This window comes from Chlamydotis macqueenii, chromosome 11, assembly GCF_036417535.1.
Source record: "Chlamydotis macqueenii isolate bChlMac1 chromosome 11, bChlMac1.mat, whole genome shotgun sequence".
In the NCBI taxonomy this organism is placed as follows: Eukaryota; Metazoa; Chordata; class Aves; order Otidiformes; family Otididae; genus Chlamydotis; species Chlamydotis macqueenii.
In genome coordinates this window covers 15,426,707-15,443,831 of record NC_141566.1, presented here as the reverse complement: position 1 = coordinate 15,443,831, position 17,125 = coordinate 15,426,707, and the positions used below count along the sequence as shown (strand labels likewise).

The 17,125-nt window shown below is 46.3% G+C and overlaps 1 protein-coding gene across 3 annotated transcripts in view; it reads left to right on the top strand.

The window, feature by feature from the left end:
• Positions 1–17,125, top strand: part of ARHGEF6 (Rac/Cdc42 guanine nucleotide exchange factor 6) — a 46,638-nt gene that overhangs the window by 1,734 nt on the left and 27,779 nt on the right. For 2 of the 3 annotated variants that reach the window (XM_086756101.1, XM_086756100.1), the window contains exons 3-5: positions 7,784–7,868; positions 12,640–12,767; positions 13,183–13,384. In XM_086756101.1, coding sequence (XP_086612227.1) covers positions 7,784–7,868; positions 12,640–12,767; positions 13,183–13,384 — 415 coding nt within the window. Of the gene's footprint in view, positions 1–4,511; positions 4,629–7,783; positions 7,869–12,639; positions 12,768–13,182; positions 13,385–17,125 lie in introns of those variants that run through there. The other variant, XM_086756102.1, reaches the window with a different exon arrangement.

Sequence of the window (17,125 nt, the reverse complement as noted above, 5' to 3'; positions counted from 1 at the left end):
CACATAATATTGAATTGATCATTACACATAAAAATATTCCTAATGAAGACAAAAGACAACCTTTTCAGTGTCTGCTCCTGATTCTATCTATATGCTGATTCTTAAACCCAATCATAGCTCATATTTGCAAGATCAGGGTCTAAATGAATCACTCAGGAGTTCAGCTAATTTTGCCATCACGTTTTTTATTAAGTGCATATGGATTTAGAATGTAAAGGTTCTTCTATCACGCTTAAATTCCTACAGTAAAATAGAAACCTGTAACTAAGAGCTGTCACTATCTCATTTGAAATATGCTGAATATGTGAATATATTCTGAAGACAAATTCTGCCAGAAGCAGGGACGGCATCCTTGGGCATTACACAGAATATTCATGCACCATGGTGAGAAAAGTCCAGCCCACGATAGGTCTGTTCCTGCGCTTTTCCTTTGAAAGTCTAAACAAGTAGAGAGCCTTTCTTTTCAGAGCTTTTTAGCTAACCAGCATGAAAATTTGCTCATTCCAGAACTGTTTCACTAGCCTGTTGTTTCCCAGTAATGCCTTTCTCGGAGCCTGCTGCAGCAGCCCAGTTTTAAGAGCAGATATGTATAGAATCACTGAAGGCCCATCACATCAGAAATCAGTTGTTGCCAGTCTTCTAGTACTGACCATGTGATTTCCTCCATTTTTCAGACAGTTTCTTTTTCTATTTGAAAACTAATCGTAATGGTAGTGGTGGAAAATACTGAAAAATACGAGCTGTTTAGGTAAAAGACAGAACAGTCCTCAACCGTTGTTCTTTAATATCTCATAGTTTTGAGAGCCAGTTCTGCAATATTACAGTCACACTCCATAATTTTCAGGTACTAGGAACTAGCAACATTATGTGTCCAGCTCTGGGTGGTGCTCTGATCCTCCCTGTGCCTTTTCTCCCTTGGTTTCAATTTAAGAAAAAGTTTCTGACTCATTTTTTCTTCTGATTTATAACCCCCTTAATCATTGAAATACTCTGACCCTTCAGTAACTTCTGTAGTGCTCCTGTGGTTGCCCTGTCTTGATTGCTGTGAAAAGACACCTGAAAAACTGAGTAAAATGTCTCAAAGCTTGTGTTTAAATTTTGCAGTGAAATGAAAATTATTTCTTTTTTTTTTTCCCAAAACATTAAGTCATATTAGAACGCCAAGTGAAGACAGGAATTTTGCATCTTCCTGGCTCCTGTCTGTAGCCTCAGGCAGAGGAACACTCAAGGTAGGACAGCTGAGATGGTGTGCAAGACATGGCACAACACAGAGTGCTTATACTTCCCTCTGGCTCTTCTCCTTCCACAATGCCCGCTTTTCTGAGTGCTCTGAAGGCAATGCCAGAGAAGACATGAAAAGCCTCTGCCATCTCTTCCTTCTAAATGCTTCCCTGTTTGGACCCTCTTCGGAAAGAGACTCTTAAGAAGTGTACCTATAGGTGGTCCTGCCTCATGTCTGATGCTTAGTTTGTCTTGGGAAGGGCCATTGCCCTTCAGAGGAGGTTTCTCTGCAGCACATTTACTCTGAAACCATGTTAGGAGCATCAGAAGAGGCAGGGAACCTTCTGGTTCCAAGATCTGTCAACAGGGAAGTTGCAGTGATCTGGTGTTACGTCTAAGGAAGATGAGCATAAGATAGAAAATCTGTTCTGTTCCAGTAACCTCACTTGAGAAAGGAGTAACATCAAGGAAGCTCTTGGCTTAATAGGTTTGAATTCCCTAACTGCCATCCTGCTGCTGACCCAGACTTTGGATTTGGCAATAAAACGGTAATGGTTCTGTCAGATTCTGCCCAATTTGGAGAACCAAATACCACAGAGAACCCTTGTTCCTTAGATATGAAGAAGTAGCATGAGACTGGATCTGAGCCACTTCTCCTGTGTTGGGACTAACAAGTGCATGTTAAGGTCAGAGATTCTGTTCCTCTTACAGATGTGAGTAAAAGAGGATGTTCTGAGGAAATTCAGAGCTCACAACTTCTACTCTGGATACTGGCTGGTACAAAAGGGCCTCATCCTGGGAAATATCAAGTATGAAAAACTTCATACATGACACTAGCATCCCATCCTAGCATCCCATGGCTTCATTGGACTTTGCTAAAGCAGTGGCTACCTTCATACAATGCCTTGTTTTTGTTGTACACATTTTTACAGCTGCCATTTGGAGCTGAATACATCCCTTTGCTGAGCATTGCTAGTGTGCAGGGAAGGTGATCAGTGTGAAAGGTAGGGTTTCCAACAGCGTTCGCTTGAAACCCAAGTCCCATCTTTCACTGAGTGGATACTGCTTGCCAATCTCTTCCAGTGGGAGGGCATGCGAAGAGGTTACTTCTGCAGAGATACACATACGCACTTCCCTCCTACCCTTCTTCTTTGTTGTCCTGGTAACTCAATCTTAGGAAGTGGAAGAAAGACACAGCAAGGCAAACAGCACCTTCTCCCATTTTACAGGAACAGTGAAAGATTTGGACGTAATGGAAGAGAGGGAGAAGGACACTGTGATCTTCCTACATTGAGGTGGCTCCGTTAAATTGCAGCAGGCTGGTGGTGTGAGCTGAAAGAGTCCATCTCATTGCAGGGTGTAAATAACCAAGCTCTTCCTTAGCTTCAGCCCAGGACAACCTGCTTCAAATATGTTAGTCCTAAAAAAGATGGCAAGCAGGGGAATCAACACATTCTTCAAACTAGACAAGTGCTGTAGTGAGGTGAAACAATGAGACCGTGTCTAAAATTTTCCAACTGCTTTTCAGTGCTAGAATTCGATCCAAGTCATAAGAACATCAGTCCAGCCCTGCTGAGACAGAGGACTAGGCAGAGGATGTGGGCACCTCTTTGGAGCCTAAGTGTCCTTAGAGGATCATCTGGTTGTTTTGACTGAGGAACAGTGCAGATAACCTGATTGTGCTTCATATTTACACTGTGGCTTCAACCTCTGAGCTGTGTATGTGACCCAAGATCTGGTCCAGTGAGTACTGCTAAGGCAGAAACAGCTGAATGCAAGTGAGTTGAGGTGGAAAGTGGAAGGCAAGAGATGTCCTGATAGCCAGGTAGAGTCTAGCGTAGAAGATACAGAGAAAAGATGACGAGGAAAGAGAAAAACCAGGTAGAAAGCTCCTGGCCTAGCTTGTACTTGAAGGCACAACTGGGAGCTGGTAGTCTTTGCTTTTGCTGTTAACACCACTGTGCATATGACAACAGCAGGTAAGCATCATTTACTGCTGAAGAAGCAGAAGATCTTCATTCAGCAGCAGCATTTTATTGCTAATACGACCACAAAACTTCTGGCAAGGGGGTGGATTTTGTGAACTAAGAACGGTATCTGCAAGATAAATCAATAGCTGGATTAAACCTGACTGTCCAGAATGATCATAGAGCGTGCAGTGTGTCGTTGCCATCGTGGGCAGAACTGAAGCTATTTCTGCAGCTGGAGGTGCTTGCAGCTGTCACCAATCTGTTTGTACTTGGACTGAGGGCTTGGGAAGGCAGATGAAAAATCATCACCCCCTTGGCTTCCCATCCAAGTGCTCCCAAAGCCTGCTCCGCTTCCCTCCTGGTTTCCTAGCTGGGGAATGTCAAAAGCGAAAACTCCAGCCCAGCATTGACCAGTGCAAGCACCAAGGAACGGGTATGTCTGAACTCAGAGTGACCCAGTGTCCCAGAGACCTCTGGCTCGGCTTGCAGGTGTGGGACGTGTCTCTGACACCCCTGTGTCCCTGCGTGGGGTTGGGACCTGGAGCCAGGCTGCACGCTGGATGTCAGTGCAGTGCTTCGGTCCCTTTCCACGCTGCAGCCCGCTGCTGTGCTGCAGTGTCTGGGAACTGTCACACTCCCTGCAGGAGAGCGTTCCCCGAACAGACGGGCACGTGCAGCAGAGGCAGTGTGCTCACCATGGCGAGGACATGTCACCTCTGAGAGTTCACTGTCTCCACAACTGCGCCTCATCTGCAGGCCCTTCTGCGTTTCCCTTCTCAGTGGTGCAAAACCGCAGCAATTGCCATTTCAATAGCCTGGATTTTCCTTTCTTTTCCTATCCTTTCCCCCTCATTTTTCCTGTTCTCTTATTTTCCCTTTCCTTTTCCCTTTCCTTTCCTTTTTGCCATTTCTATTTTTCCCTTTTTCTCCTTTTTTTCTTTTCTTCCTTTCTTCCTTTCCTTTCTCCTTTCCTTCCTTTCTCCTTTCCCTTTCTCCTTTCCTTTCCCTTTCTCCTTCTCTTTCTCCTTCACTTTCCTCTTACCTCTCTTTCCTGATTAATTTTCCCTTTTCTCCTCCCTTTTCCCCTTCCTCCCCCCTTTTCCCCTTCCCTTTCTCCTCTCCCCTTTCTTCTCTCCCTTTTCCCCTTTGCCGTCCCCTTGCCGCCCCCCCTCCCCTCGGGCTGCCCCGCGCCTCCCGCCCGCGGCCGGCGGAGGGAGCTGCGGCCGAACCCCCCGCCCCCGCGCCGCGTCCCGCAGCGAGCGGCGGGGCGGAGCGGGGCGGCGGCGCCGCCTGTCACTTCCCCTTCCCCTTCCCCTTCCCTTCCCTTCCCCTCGCCGCGATCCGGCTCCGGGTCAGAGCCGCAGCGGCCGGCCCGCGGGCCGCAGCACCACCCGCCGCCGCCATGCCCCGGGGCTCCGTGCCCGTCCGCCCGCCGCCGTGAGTACCGAGCGCGCCGCGGGCACCCGCACCGGGCCCGGCCCGGCCTCGTCGGCGTCCCCGTCCTGCGGAAGCCCCGCCGCTGTCTCGGCTCGTTCGTGCGCGGCTGTCACCGGGTGATCCCCGCGGGTGTCCGGCCGTCGGGGGTGTCGCCCGGCAGCACCCGTGGGTGTTACCCCCAGCGGGCAGCTCCCACGGGTGTCCCCGCGGGTGTCCCTGCCGAGCTTGCTGGAGATGGAGCGCGGCTCGTTGCTGCCCATAATGCGAACCTGATTTGGGGGTTGGATACGAGGTGTAAAAGCGTCGCGGCACCGAAAAGGGGGCTGGGGGCGGCGGGGAGAGGGGCTCCCCAGCTCCGCCTCGCCGCCGCCCGCCGGTGTTCGCTGGAGGCAGGGGCTGGCGAGGAGCAGTCGGGCTTGGGGAGCGCCCGAAAGGGTCGGCGTCGCTGGCGGTGGGAGCGGGCCCGGGACGGCCTGGCTCCAGCCCTGACCCGCGGGTTTGGATCGAGGGTCGCGGTCACGCCAGGCTCTGGGCTTTGCACCCAGCTTGAGGTTTGCCGGGGAAATGGTTTGTGCAGATGGAACAGCTCGGGCTTGAGACGCAGCCCGGTTTCCCCTAACTTTTCTGCAACTCCCGTCGCTGTATTGGGATTTTGGGTGCTAGATGCACTTGGCTTTGATTTTTTTGTCCTTCTCGAAAAGCTGGGTGCTCTTTCCACTCACTGCCCTGCGAGCGCCGGCCGCTCCTCACCTCGCTGTCTTTCGGAGGAGGGCTGGCAGTGCGGCAGTGCAGGTTTTCTCTCTCCCGGTGCGATGCCAGCTGGAGTGTTTCACCAAGGGGAGCCGCAGTCTGTGATTCTGAAAGTTGGAAAAGCATTTTAAGGGAGATCCTCAGATGACAGCCAGAGATTTAAGTGGAGTTTTACTTATATCCACCAGATCTTCCATGAGCTAGAGCAAAAAAGCTTTTCCCCTCTCTCCTTTTCTTCTAGCCTTGCAGCTTGTCTTTTAGTTGGGAATGGAATTATGGATGAACTGTGCTGGAAAAAGTAATTTTTAGCTCATAAATAAAGACTTCTCTGTTTGATTTATTTATTCTGGAACAGATTGCGGAGTATATTTACATTACAGTGGCTGATCCAGAAGAGTTTTCCACATAGCCATTATTCCACAGTAGCTATTCCAGACAATTTATCTGTGAAGAAAAGTGCTAGAAGTTATTGTTTGGGGTTTTTTTTGTGCTACAATCTCTTTGCATATCCCTCCTGTCACCATTTTTTCTCTGGATTTTGCCAGTCTGATGGCTCTGAGCTTGCAGCATTATTTTGTGCATTGAGAGATCTGGGATGTGTTTTACTACTTTGGCCCTTTAAAAAAAAAAACAAAAACGGTGCCATTCATTCAAGGCAGGACTTGTTTTTCTGGACTTACTGAAGTGGAAGAAAAAGGATATGACTGAGAAAATGACACACCAGGGAGATGCAGGCAGACATCCCCATCGCTGTTTGCTTTCCTTTTCTGCTTGGGAGGAAGGTGAAGGCGCGTTACTGTAACATTGCATCCTCCAGCAGCTGCCAACAGGGTCAGCGCACACCCAGGCTCTCTGTTACCGTCTCCCTTTCCATGGAGAGGCTAACATCGCTGCGTAGGGCTGGAGGCGATGCTCAGATAGCACCGGCTGCAATTGCAAGGCAGGAAAACTAGTTCACGCAGTGGTTGGCAGAGGGGATGGGGTCTGCGTGGTCCAAAGGAGCAAACCCAAGCGAGTGTGGGTGATAGATCAGCTTGGAAACAGGCGAAGGTAGGTGAGGATGTCCCCAAAATATAGAGTGGTAGATACGATCAGAGCTGTGGAGCTACTGATTTTAATATTTGTAATGACAGCAGGCTGTTCTCCCTCTGAGCATGGATTAAATTTCTTCAGGGTAAAGCCTTTCTCCCAGTATTGAGTGGCTGAGTCAATTTTTAAATATATTCTCAACAAAGAGCAGCCTTTGTACTGCCTGTGTTGGACTTTGTTGCTGCACTGATGTGTTGAGAGGAGGAGATGCCGCGAGCATCCAGGGCTGCGGAAGAGGCCAGTCCCCTTCCTATTTTAAATACGTGAAGTGTACTCGAGGAGCTATATGTGGAAAGCAAGAAAGGGCCATTTTAAAGAGCAGTATTACCGTAAAGGTAGTTAAGGCTTGTGTACTTATTTAGCAGGATATGCTCTTTAGTGCATTGGAAGTGTTTGTAAGTAGATGTTATCTGCCAGGAGAGCTTTAAAATCATCTTTGCTGTTCATTGGTTTTGTGGATCTGTGGTCTCCATCTGCAAGACAGCGTGTATTTGAGGATTAGCAGATGGTTCCTTGGTGGTACCAGTAACAGGGGCTTTTTGTATTGCTTATCTTTGCTTCAGTAATGGAAGGATTTGTACAGTCTGTATGAACTCGAGGGCATTTCTCAGGTGTTAGAGGGGACTGCGGTGTTTTGGAGACTCAAATTGCCCCTCATTGTGCTGGGGGTGATTTCTGAAGGTCTGGGTGTATAAGGTCCACGTTACCAGTCACAGAAAGTAAGCCCTTGCTAACTGTGTGTATCTGTTTTGACATTGAGGCTTAGCAACACGAAATTCTTTAGAGTGGAATTTTTTGCACATGAAATAACTGGTTTTGGCTTCTTGTAAAAAAAAAAAAGGAAATGTATTATATATGCCATATTGCAATAGCAGAAAATTCTGTGTGTTTCTTCTACTATTGAAAATACATATGTATATACATACGTACATACGTACAGCCTCAACCTCTTCAGCTTTCGATAACAAAAATAGCAGCAAAATCTTTCCTTCCCTCAAGGCAAGCAATAACCTTCTCCATGATTTTCAGAGGAGTCCCTGCTCTGCAGACAGCACGGATTTCTTGCTTCCCTGTCCCCAGCACTATGCTCCAAGCGCTAGTGGGTCCCCCTGCCCTTCCCATGCTGCCTGCCACTGGCGCCCCAGGAATTCACTCGATGTAAAGGAAATGCGACTTGTCAGCCCTGAATAAACACCGTTTCCCTGCAGAGACGTACAGACTGCTTAATCCTCACTGTCATCTTCTGGCAACGTGGGCTGCTCAGACGGACGGAGTGAGATGTTTTGGGATCAACTGACCAAGTTCCTCTTTTGCAGGTGTTTGATCCACATGATTTGTACACCGGAGAACAGTTCTCCAAGGTCCTGAGTACATTAACAGCTGTAAATAAAGCTACCGAAGGTAAGATAAAAGGGACTTTTTTTCTGTCATCTTTTCAAATTCTGGCTTGAATGTATGCTAGGGTGGGTTTTTTTTTTTTTTTCAGTAATTCCTAGTTTATGATGATTTCTGGAGGCTTGGCAAGTTGTTTAGCCAGCACTGATGCCAGATGCTGGACAGTGGAGTTGACATTTCATGCTTCTACCAACTCTGAGTTTAGATGCGACATTTCAGAGTCGCTGTACGCACTTTGCAGAGCTTGATTATTGCTTTACACTAAGGGATATCTGCTCGGTTTTGACAGTACTAAGGGACCTCAAATCAGGTCATCATAAAGGAACCTCAGTGCAGATGAGCGTGAACCTCCCAAAATGCAAATGTCAGATTTTAAAGCTTTTTAAAGCTTTTTTTAAAGCCAAAGAAAAAAACCAGATCCGTCTGCATAATGTCTTTACTGACTGTCGAAACAAATATTGTTGCCGGATGCTCAGTCAATTGTATTGATGTTTCTCTCTCTCTCCTCTCCCGGGGTCTGTGGAATAGGCTCCCGGATTTGGGAGTCAAGCTGATGGCTTGTTCTGCCTCCCTGGGTGCAGGAGCAGGCTGCTGCAGCAGAGCAAATCAGCTCCTCTTGTTTCCATCCCAAATATGTAGCTGTTCTCCACAGGCTGCTTTAAAATGCCGTTCAGTCACATAGGCTATGAAAGGAGAAGTTCAACGGGGAGGACGGTGACAGCATGGTGCTCTGGGGAGGGGTGAGAGGACCAGGGTCCCTTTTCTGAGGGGACGGGGAGCAGGTCTGCAGGTCTGAAGAGTTTGCAGGGTGGAAAGCCTTTATGGCCCCCTGTCATGCAAGTGGATCTGCACAGAGAATCCTGCACACTCACCAAAGTCCAGCACCAGGGGGAGAGCTCAATTTCCCTGTTGCAGATTACATTTTAGGCAATTAAAGTATAAAAATTCAAACCCCAAACCCATGATTTTCCTTCCATGGGAAGGTTTTTTCTGTTGACTGACTGCATTTTGCCTAGATTTGATTTGCAGTGGTTTTCTCAGTTGTTTCATTTCTGTTTCAACTGAGTTTATGCTTTTGGGTTCTCTTCTGCAAGTACAGAAGCTGCTGGAGTGTTCCATGAAACCTCGTTGCTGGGACAGGACCCTCTCCTCCCATTTCATCTTTGTCCTGTTCTGATGCAAGGCTTCGTAAAATCATATATAAAAAAATATGTTATATAAGCTATTGTAATTGCACTATAATGTAGATGTTATATAAACAGCAACATATATAATAATAATTAATGCATGATAATAATATTTATATGTATACACACACATACATGTGTGTGTATGTGTGTAAGATGCTGCTCTGAAGAAATTCGGCTTCTTAGACTGCCTTTCTGCAGCCAGCACTCAGCTATGCTGCCAGCTCTCTCCCTAGAAGTCAGTGGATGGCAGTTCAGGCTCCGCACATCTCCTCACAGCTTCTTACCGCTCCATTAAATGACAGCACCCAGCGACTGCATGTAGAAAGCTCTTGCAGTTCAATATGATGTGGGTTATAAAATGCAGATTTCCTAGACTGTGGGAGCAGCCTTTGCAAATGCTGTCATTATGATTGACATTAGCTTCATTATTCTGAAAGCAAAAAGAGTGAGAAACTTTCCTTCCTCTGTGCTGGATCGGAGGGATGCGATGGAGTATGTGCCGGTGGGGCGGCGAGGCTGCAGTCCCCTGATTTGCAGCCCCAGCTCGGTTCTTGCAGCCACCCATGTCCCAGCTCACCCGTGCAGTCACCTGGTGAGCTTGGGATGGGGCTCTGCTGGGGAATAATTTCTACCACACGTTACTGACAGGGCTATAGGGAAGCTAGGATCCTCTTGGTTTCATGGCAAACATCTGTTTGAACATATGCTTTCTCTGTTTAAATGTTAAAAAGCGCAATGCTTGCGATATAATTAGTTGCTCAGGCAGAGAGCGCCCTTGGGAAAAGTACAGGGTAAAATAAATACATGTCTGAAATGTTTGCTTTTTGGTGGCTTGGCCAAGTTCCTGAGGAGCAGGAGCCTGTGTCCTACAAACCGCCACTGCAGATGGCCCGGTTGTCTGTCTCGCCAGAGGCCAAGGGCTGAATGGAGCATCAGGACAAGCCTGGTACTGGCTAGACAGCTCCTGCTATTGCCAGAGCTCTGGCATGCCTGTGCATCCCGATACCCCCAGAGCTGCTACATCCCAACACCCTTGTCAGAGGCGGAGGGAAGTAGGTGACAGCTAAGGAAGTGCTGTGAGAAGGTGTTTCTGGACTTCTATTTGAAGTCCAAATCCTTTGTGAATCTTGTTATGCAAATAGCTAGAGACATCATTTGTAGCAGCTGTCCATCAAATAACAGCAATACAGAGCTTGATGCTTTTATCTGAAAGAGAGGGCAAGGGAGGAAAACCAGCTGTGCTGGATCTGGTGAGGCTCATCTGCCAAAAATAGTGTAGGAATGTGAGCAGAAAACCCAGCTATTTTAACTGTAGTTTAAGCAACATATGGCAGCAGTGTTCCATGCTGGGCCAGGCATAAAATAGGATGCTGTCATGATGCAATATAAATGATACACTTCCCTGCCAAACTGTCAGAGTCAGTTTTACATTTGTTTCTAGGTTGCTGCAGATATTTATAAAGCTTTGGAAGATTGGGAGGGGCAGGAAGAAGCATAAAGTCTACGGTAATCGAGTCATTTCCGTGGGACTGTTGCTGATGGCTTGAATAAGTGGAGAAGTCTGGACTCGTGGTTTATGCCCTCCCTTTTTAGAAGGAATCAGGGGAAGAACATCTCACACTGGCAGCCGGCCGCTCCTCCTGGCCCATGAGTCGCCGGGAGCAGCCAAAACCGCTGCTGCTCAAATATCAGGATGCTTCACAGAAAAAAAACCCATTCTGTGTTTGCAAAATGGGTTTTCCATACAGAGGGGTTTTGCTGTTGCCGCAGCCCAGAGAGCTGGGAATTCACCATGCGATCATCAGGCAGTCGTGTAATGAGCAGGGCAAGAGAGAAAACTGACGCACTGTGAGCACACAAGATTTAACGTGCTGTTGCTGGACCATGGACTGAGTGGACTGGTGCATGTGTATGGTAATGGTTGCGGGTTTGTAAGGCAGCGGCGCCTGGAAGTTGTAGTCGCAGACCTGGTCCCCATTGTGCAAGGTGCTGGAGAAAGACAAAGCAAGTCCTTTCTCCAAGAGCTGACAATTTGTGTTGCTCCAGGTCCAATCTAAGGATGAGGTATTTTCCTATTGAAACAAAAATCCTCTGGGGAGAAAAAAAGCCCAGCTGAGTTCCTGTACCTCCTACCAAACTTCCCCTTCAGAATGATTTTTCCATGTTAACATTCTGACTGGAGAAGAATCGGGGCACAACAGTCTTAAGAGTTTGGTGGCTTGTTCACCCTCTCCTCTTGCAGCGTTTCCAGAGAACTCCCAAACATTGTCCAGGAGACTTGCACACCCAGCACAGCAATACCTGCAAACCGCTCTTCTCTGTCCTCCTTTTGAGGCCCATGGGCAGGTGGAAAACAACAGCTCCTGAGATGCAGAGATGTTCTTAAATCTAAAAAGGAAGCTACAAGGCAAATCTCAAAAGTGCTTCACAATTTACTGAAATGGTGTCTGCTGTTGCTTCATTTGGGCACCATGGCACATAGAAAAGAGGTGATGTGAGTGTTGTCCCACAGTGTGGTGTGAAGTACAGTAGCAGAAAAGCACCGAGAATTACTGAGTGGCTTGAATCCCATGTCTTTACCGCTCTGCAGCATCCAAGAAGGATTCTAGGGCTGAGTGCTGCCAGGTCCTGCAGGATCTGGGACTGCTCTTGGTGGTGAGGCCACTGAGTCAGCCTCATTGCCGGGCAATTGTGACCAGGAAACTTTCTACCCTCTGGCAGGTTTTTTTTTGTATCAATATAGAAACAAATCATTAATAATGAAAAATAGTTATGTGTCAGAGCAGCAGCATTATTTCCAGCATCAGGCAGGCGGTGGCAGGAACAAGCCCAAAGACAAGTTTGCAAAACTATGAGCTTTGAGCATGTGAAGGAGGCAACTCCAAGAGCTGCTGGGATGGTCTGAGCCTTTCCGTGGGCTGCCAGTCTCCTGGGGTTGACACTCCTGTCCTTCCTCAGTGCAGTCTGAATCCCTTTCTCACATGGTAATGGCAACAGTCCACGAACAGTAATCAAAATTGTGCTTAGCCCCTCTCAGCTGTATGATGAACCCAGAAGGACTTATCTAAATAGAGAAGCAATTGTGTTGACCAGCTGTTCAGCATTCTTCCCCACTCAGCGGGGAAGCCCACGCTGCAGCTGCAGAGGTGATCTATGAGCGCTCACTTGCTAGCTGAACTTTGAAACACCTTCAACAGTGCTTACTCACATACCAGAAACATTCCCAGTTGGGCAGTGTTGGGCTGAGCATTATTCTGTTTTTCTGCCATTTTAAGGAGGATTTTAAAAACATACTGTGATTGGATGCGTGGCTGCAGAGCTGGCATAACCTAGGAATGCCTTGGGATGCAATTCAGCTTCTTCCGTCATGGAAGGGTTAACCCAACCCGGCAAAACCATCTTCCACAGTTAACTAGGAGTACCCACACTGGAGATGCAATACACTTGCTATTCTGCTCTGATAGATGCTCCTTCAGCTGTTGTGCCCTGTTCTTCTTTTTGTTACAGGCTTTACTCTTTGCTTTGCTGTGATGCAGAGGGATGATGGACAGTTGGGTAAAATTTAGATATTGTTTTTGTCTCACCAGATCAGCCGTCAAAAGGGCCATGTTCACATCTATCGTCTCTTAGCTCTGCGGCTGGAGGTCCCCACACTGACTCCAACGGCACGGCTTCACAGTCAGCGAGGGTGTTAAAGAGACAGTCCAAGCCTGTGGTATCCTTTATTTAACATTTCGTCAAGGGTTTGGTGGCTGTGGGGGTAGAGTGGCATGAGTGGTACCTCTGGGTTGAGCACACCAGAGGGGCTTATTCTCCCGTGATCTCCACAACGGCTTTGCTGCCCTGGCTGGAGAGAGTCTCATGGCTTCTCCAAACCACGGTGCTCCTCTCTGTGACATGAGAAGAGCGATTCTTATATGCCCTCTATTGCACTGTGAAACTAAATTAGTGCTTGGGAGGGACCTTGTGGTCCTCTGACAGGAGTGCTTACACAAAAGCAAGACATTATTGCTGTTACAAAGAGCGATAGTGAAAAAACAGCTGTCACAACAAAGAAAGAACAATAGGTTGTCCTAGTGGCTTCTGCTTTTTTGGACTCTACTGATGTTTTTCCATGTTTCTTCCCTTAGGAGATGACCGAGAATGGCAGTCATCAGCTGGTGGTAAAGGCCAGGTTCAATTTTAAGCAGACCAATGAGGATGAACTCTCTGTTAACAAGGGAGACATTATTTATGTCACCCGGGTTGAAGAAGGGGGCTGGTGGGAAGGGACCTTGAATGGAAAAACAGGCTGGTTCCCAAGCAACTACGTCAGAGAAATCAAATCCACTGGTAAGCAAATTGCTTTCAAGGGCTGATTGAATGACAGTGGTATAATGCAGTGTAGATCCTTGTGCCTTCAGGAAATGGCTGCTATTCATTAAGGACCATTTGTCTCCTTAAAGCAGCAGGGCTAATGGAGGGATGAACGAGGCCAGAAGGGTAAAGCCTAGCCTTTCGCATGAGTTGTTTGAGAGCTGCTTCGCCCTCTTCCCCAGCACATCCTGCATTTCTATCGCTCCCTCAAGCCCCAGCACACGGGAGTGGGGACGTCGCTGGAGGACGAGGACAGAGATGTCTGCGTGGGTCCCCTTTGTCCTGGGGAGCTGCCAGGTCATTCAGTGTCTGAGTGCAGAATTAGCTTTTTGTTAGAGACCTCAGTCAGGCAATGTGTTTACATTTGATCCCCGCAGTGGTGGATGCTCATGGTCTCAGTGAAGAAACCAACAAAAACTATATGGCCACAGGGAACGGTCCCCTGGTTTTGTCCACAGCGATGGCTAATTTCACGCAGTACATTTTCCCTCAGATGCATTTTCTGCTGCGAAGCTACAGGCGATATTGAGAAAGGAAGAGGAAAGAAATGATTCATCTGATGACATCTGCCTTTATTGAGCTTTGTCTTCAGTGTCCTTAACGTTTTCTGTGATGTGATTTTAACCAGGTGTGGGGACATGATGACATGGAGCATGCCCCTGGCTAACTGCCGTGTAGCGTTACATATCTGTTCAAGCAGCTCACCCTGTTGTGTTTCCAAGGCCATTGTGTGACAGAAAACTTGATTTTTTACACAATCTAAATGTCATTCCTTAATGTGCCCTCAGGGCTTACCTTAGACAGGGGCCTGTTGTGTGCGTGGTGCTGGTTTTATGGCTCCGGATTGTTGACGCGGAAGTAACGGACACTGCTGACGACCAATATGATCAAGCAAATGCCAATTTATTGTTGATACATCCCGGTTAATATAGCCCTTCTAATTCCGTATCATGCGCAAGCTCTCTACTAATTGGTTAACTATATCATGCACGCGCTCCTAGCTAAAATATGATTCGTTAAGTCTCTATGTTCACGCGCACGGCCCTCTCCACCTGCACCCTGCTTCACATTCAGCCCCCAGTCACGTATGCCAGCTGTTTTCCTTCTTCTCAAGGTTGCTTCGTTTACTTTCTCACAGGAAGCTTCATTACTTTCTCACAGGCGGCCTCATTATTTTCTCACAGGTGGCTTCAGTACTTTCTTACAGGCAGCTTCAGTACTTTCTCACAAGCGGCTTCAGTGATGTCCTTGAGGCCTGCTGCTCACAAACATAACAATTCCATTCGGTCTGGATTGTTCACTAAGTGCCCCTGGTACTCCAGGTATCCAACAAATCCCCCTTTTTGTTTTGAACAATCCAGACCCACTTTCATCATACGTTCCATAGCTTTCACAAAGCATTTTTAAATATACCCCAAAATCATCAGTGTCAACGGCAAACCCGTCAATAATACCAACCCATAAACTATCAAATCTTTTAGCCAGCCTGTGACCCCCAAGGATTTCAACCAGTCTGTTAACCTGCTTTCCACTTGTATTGCATGCATGTTGCATCATAACTCTGCCAACTGATAGCGTATCGACTTAGAGTGATCAGAAACATTCATGCAACACATACCTTCAAAATCTTCATGTCCATGCGCTAATAACAAAAAATCAATGGCTGCTAGATTCTGCAAAAATATCATGACGCATGCTATCCATGTCTTCTAATAATCCTGATAACATGCTAGAGGTTAAATTCATTTGCTTTTGTGCCCAACAAGCTAATTTATTTAAGTTAGCTAAAGTTTTTGCAGTTGCTGCCCAAGGAACAAATAAAGATAATGCTATCCGCTCAGCTGTACCCAACAGGGTTAAATTGCCGTCACAATGGGGAGTCAATACTTTTAGCGATCTTCTTGCTCGCGTATGATACCGTAATGTTCTCATAGGTGGAGCAAACACTATCAATTTTCCAAAATAACATGGTCCTCCTATGGCCCTTTTTGGTACTCCTGACCTTATTTTACTACAATATCAACTAGGTTCATGTAGGCCTCTACTGAATCTCCCCTTTTTTTTTTTTTTTTTTTTTTTTTTTTTTTTTTTTTTTTTTTTTTTTTTTTATTAGCCAGATTGTCTGTATTGAGTTGTTAATCATTTTTTGCAAGCATGGTATGTTAATGATTATGCCTAGTATGATGCCTAGTATCACAATTCCGATTTTAACCAAGGACAGCAACCACCCAATTATGCCACACACAAGCTTAGTTAATAAAATTACTGATCACACGTTATACATATTCATGATTATGAAGCAAAGCTAAGTTTCACTACCTTCTAGTAATTTTCTACTATAACATTCTTCTACTATTATAGATATAACAACTCCAGTAACTTATCTATAAGAGCAATGACTAGTTTTCTGCAGGCCTCTGTTGAAACAAGCCATAAATTCTGCTAACAATGTTTTGTATCTTAAAGCTTCCCTTCTCATTCCATGGCTTTCTTCCTGAGAGCATGATTGCATTCCTCCCTCAAGGTCGGTGTGCTTTCACTGATACCATACTGGCTCAGCAAAATACCACATCTCCCCCTTCTTTTTTTATGAGAAGAGGCTTGTTTCAACGCTTTATCTGTTAAAGTCTGCACACATTTTAAGACACAGAATATAGATCAAAATACATATATAAAAGGAATGAATAAGCATCCCACAACTATTAGTAACAAGCTTATATCAAGTCACCAAAAGATTTCTGAATATCAAAACCATCACTTTGTTGCTGTTTTTGTACTCCTTTTTGCAAGTTTTGAATACTTTTGTGAATAGATTCCGAATGATCAGACAGATTCATGCAGCAAAGCCCATCAAAATCCTGACAGTCATGATTTTGTGCTAATAATAATAAAAAAATCTATTGCTGATCTATTCTGTTACTAACCCAACTATGCGAAAGACACCGCTGAGCAAGAGGCTGTTTATCAGCCGGGTCAGAGCAGAGAAGGGAGACAGGCGCAGCACCTTCAGGGCGTCCCCTGTTGTAAATAAAGTGTGCTCTGGGTCTGTCCTCTCCCCTCCGCTCCGAGCCACCTCTGTTTATACCCTCAGCAGATTCAGTGAAAGAGTACTGACTAGGTGTTGCTGCATGCATGGCCAGTGCATACAACAAGGCCTGTCAAATATGTGCTCTGCAGGCTAACAGCGATTCTGTTTTATAAAGTAGCATAGTATATAGAATCTACATCAGTTAACAGCGTTAATAGTGCCGATGCAGTTGTATTTATTTGCTTAGCAAGCCAACAGTCCAATTTATTTAGCATAGTTAATGCCTAGGCACTTGCCACACCAGGTGTAAAGACTGAAGCAGCAATAATTTTACTTAGTTTCCAAAACTCTGTATTGTCTTGGCAATCAGATTCAATGCTATGTATGCTTCGTTTAGGTCTTTTATGCTGTCTAGATTTTGATATGTGCTCGCATGATTACGTCATGCTGTGTCGTTGCAATGTGTAGATCTTAAAGCATTTACAGTCATTACCCCTCTAGAAACATTAGTTCTTGAATAGTTAAAAAATAGACAGAAGTCCATCTTTACTGATCCCAAAAAGTTCCATCTTTTGTAGTTTTAGCACTCAGCACTCGTGGTTGCTGCTGTTTTACACAGAGTTGCTGTCCGACCGGTATCTGGCAGGTCAATCAAACATGTTCTGAAATACCCGCAGATGAGACAGACA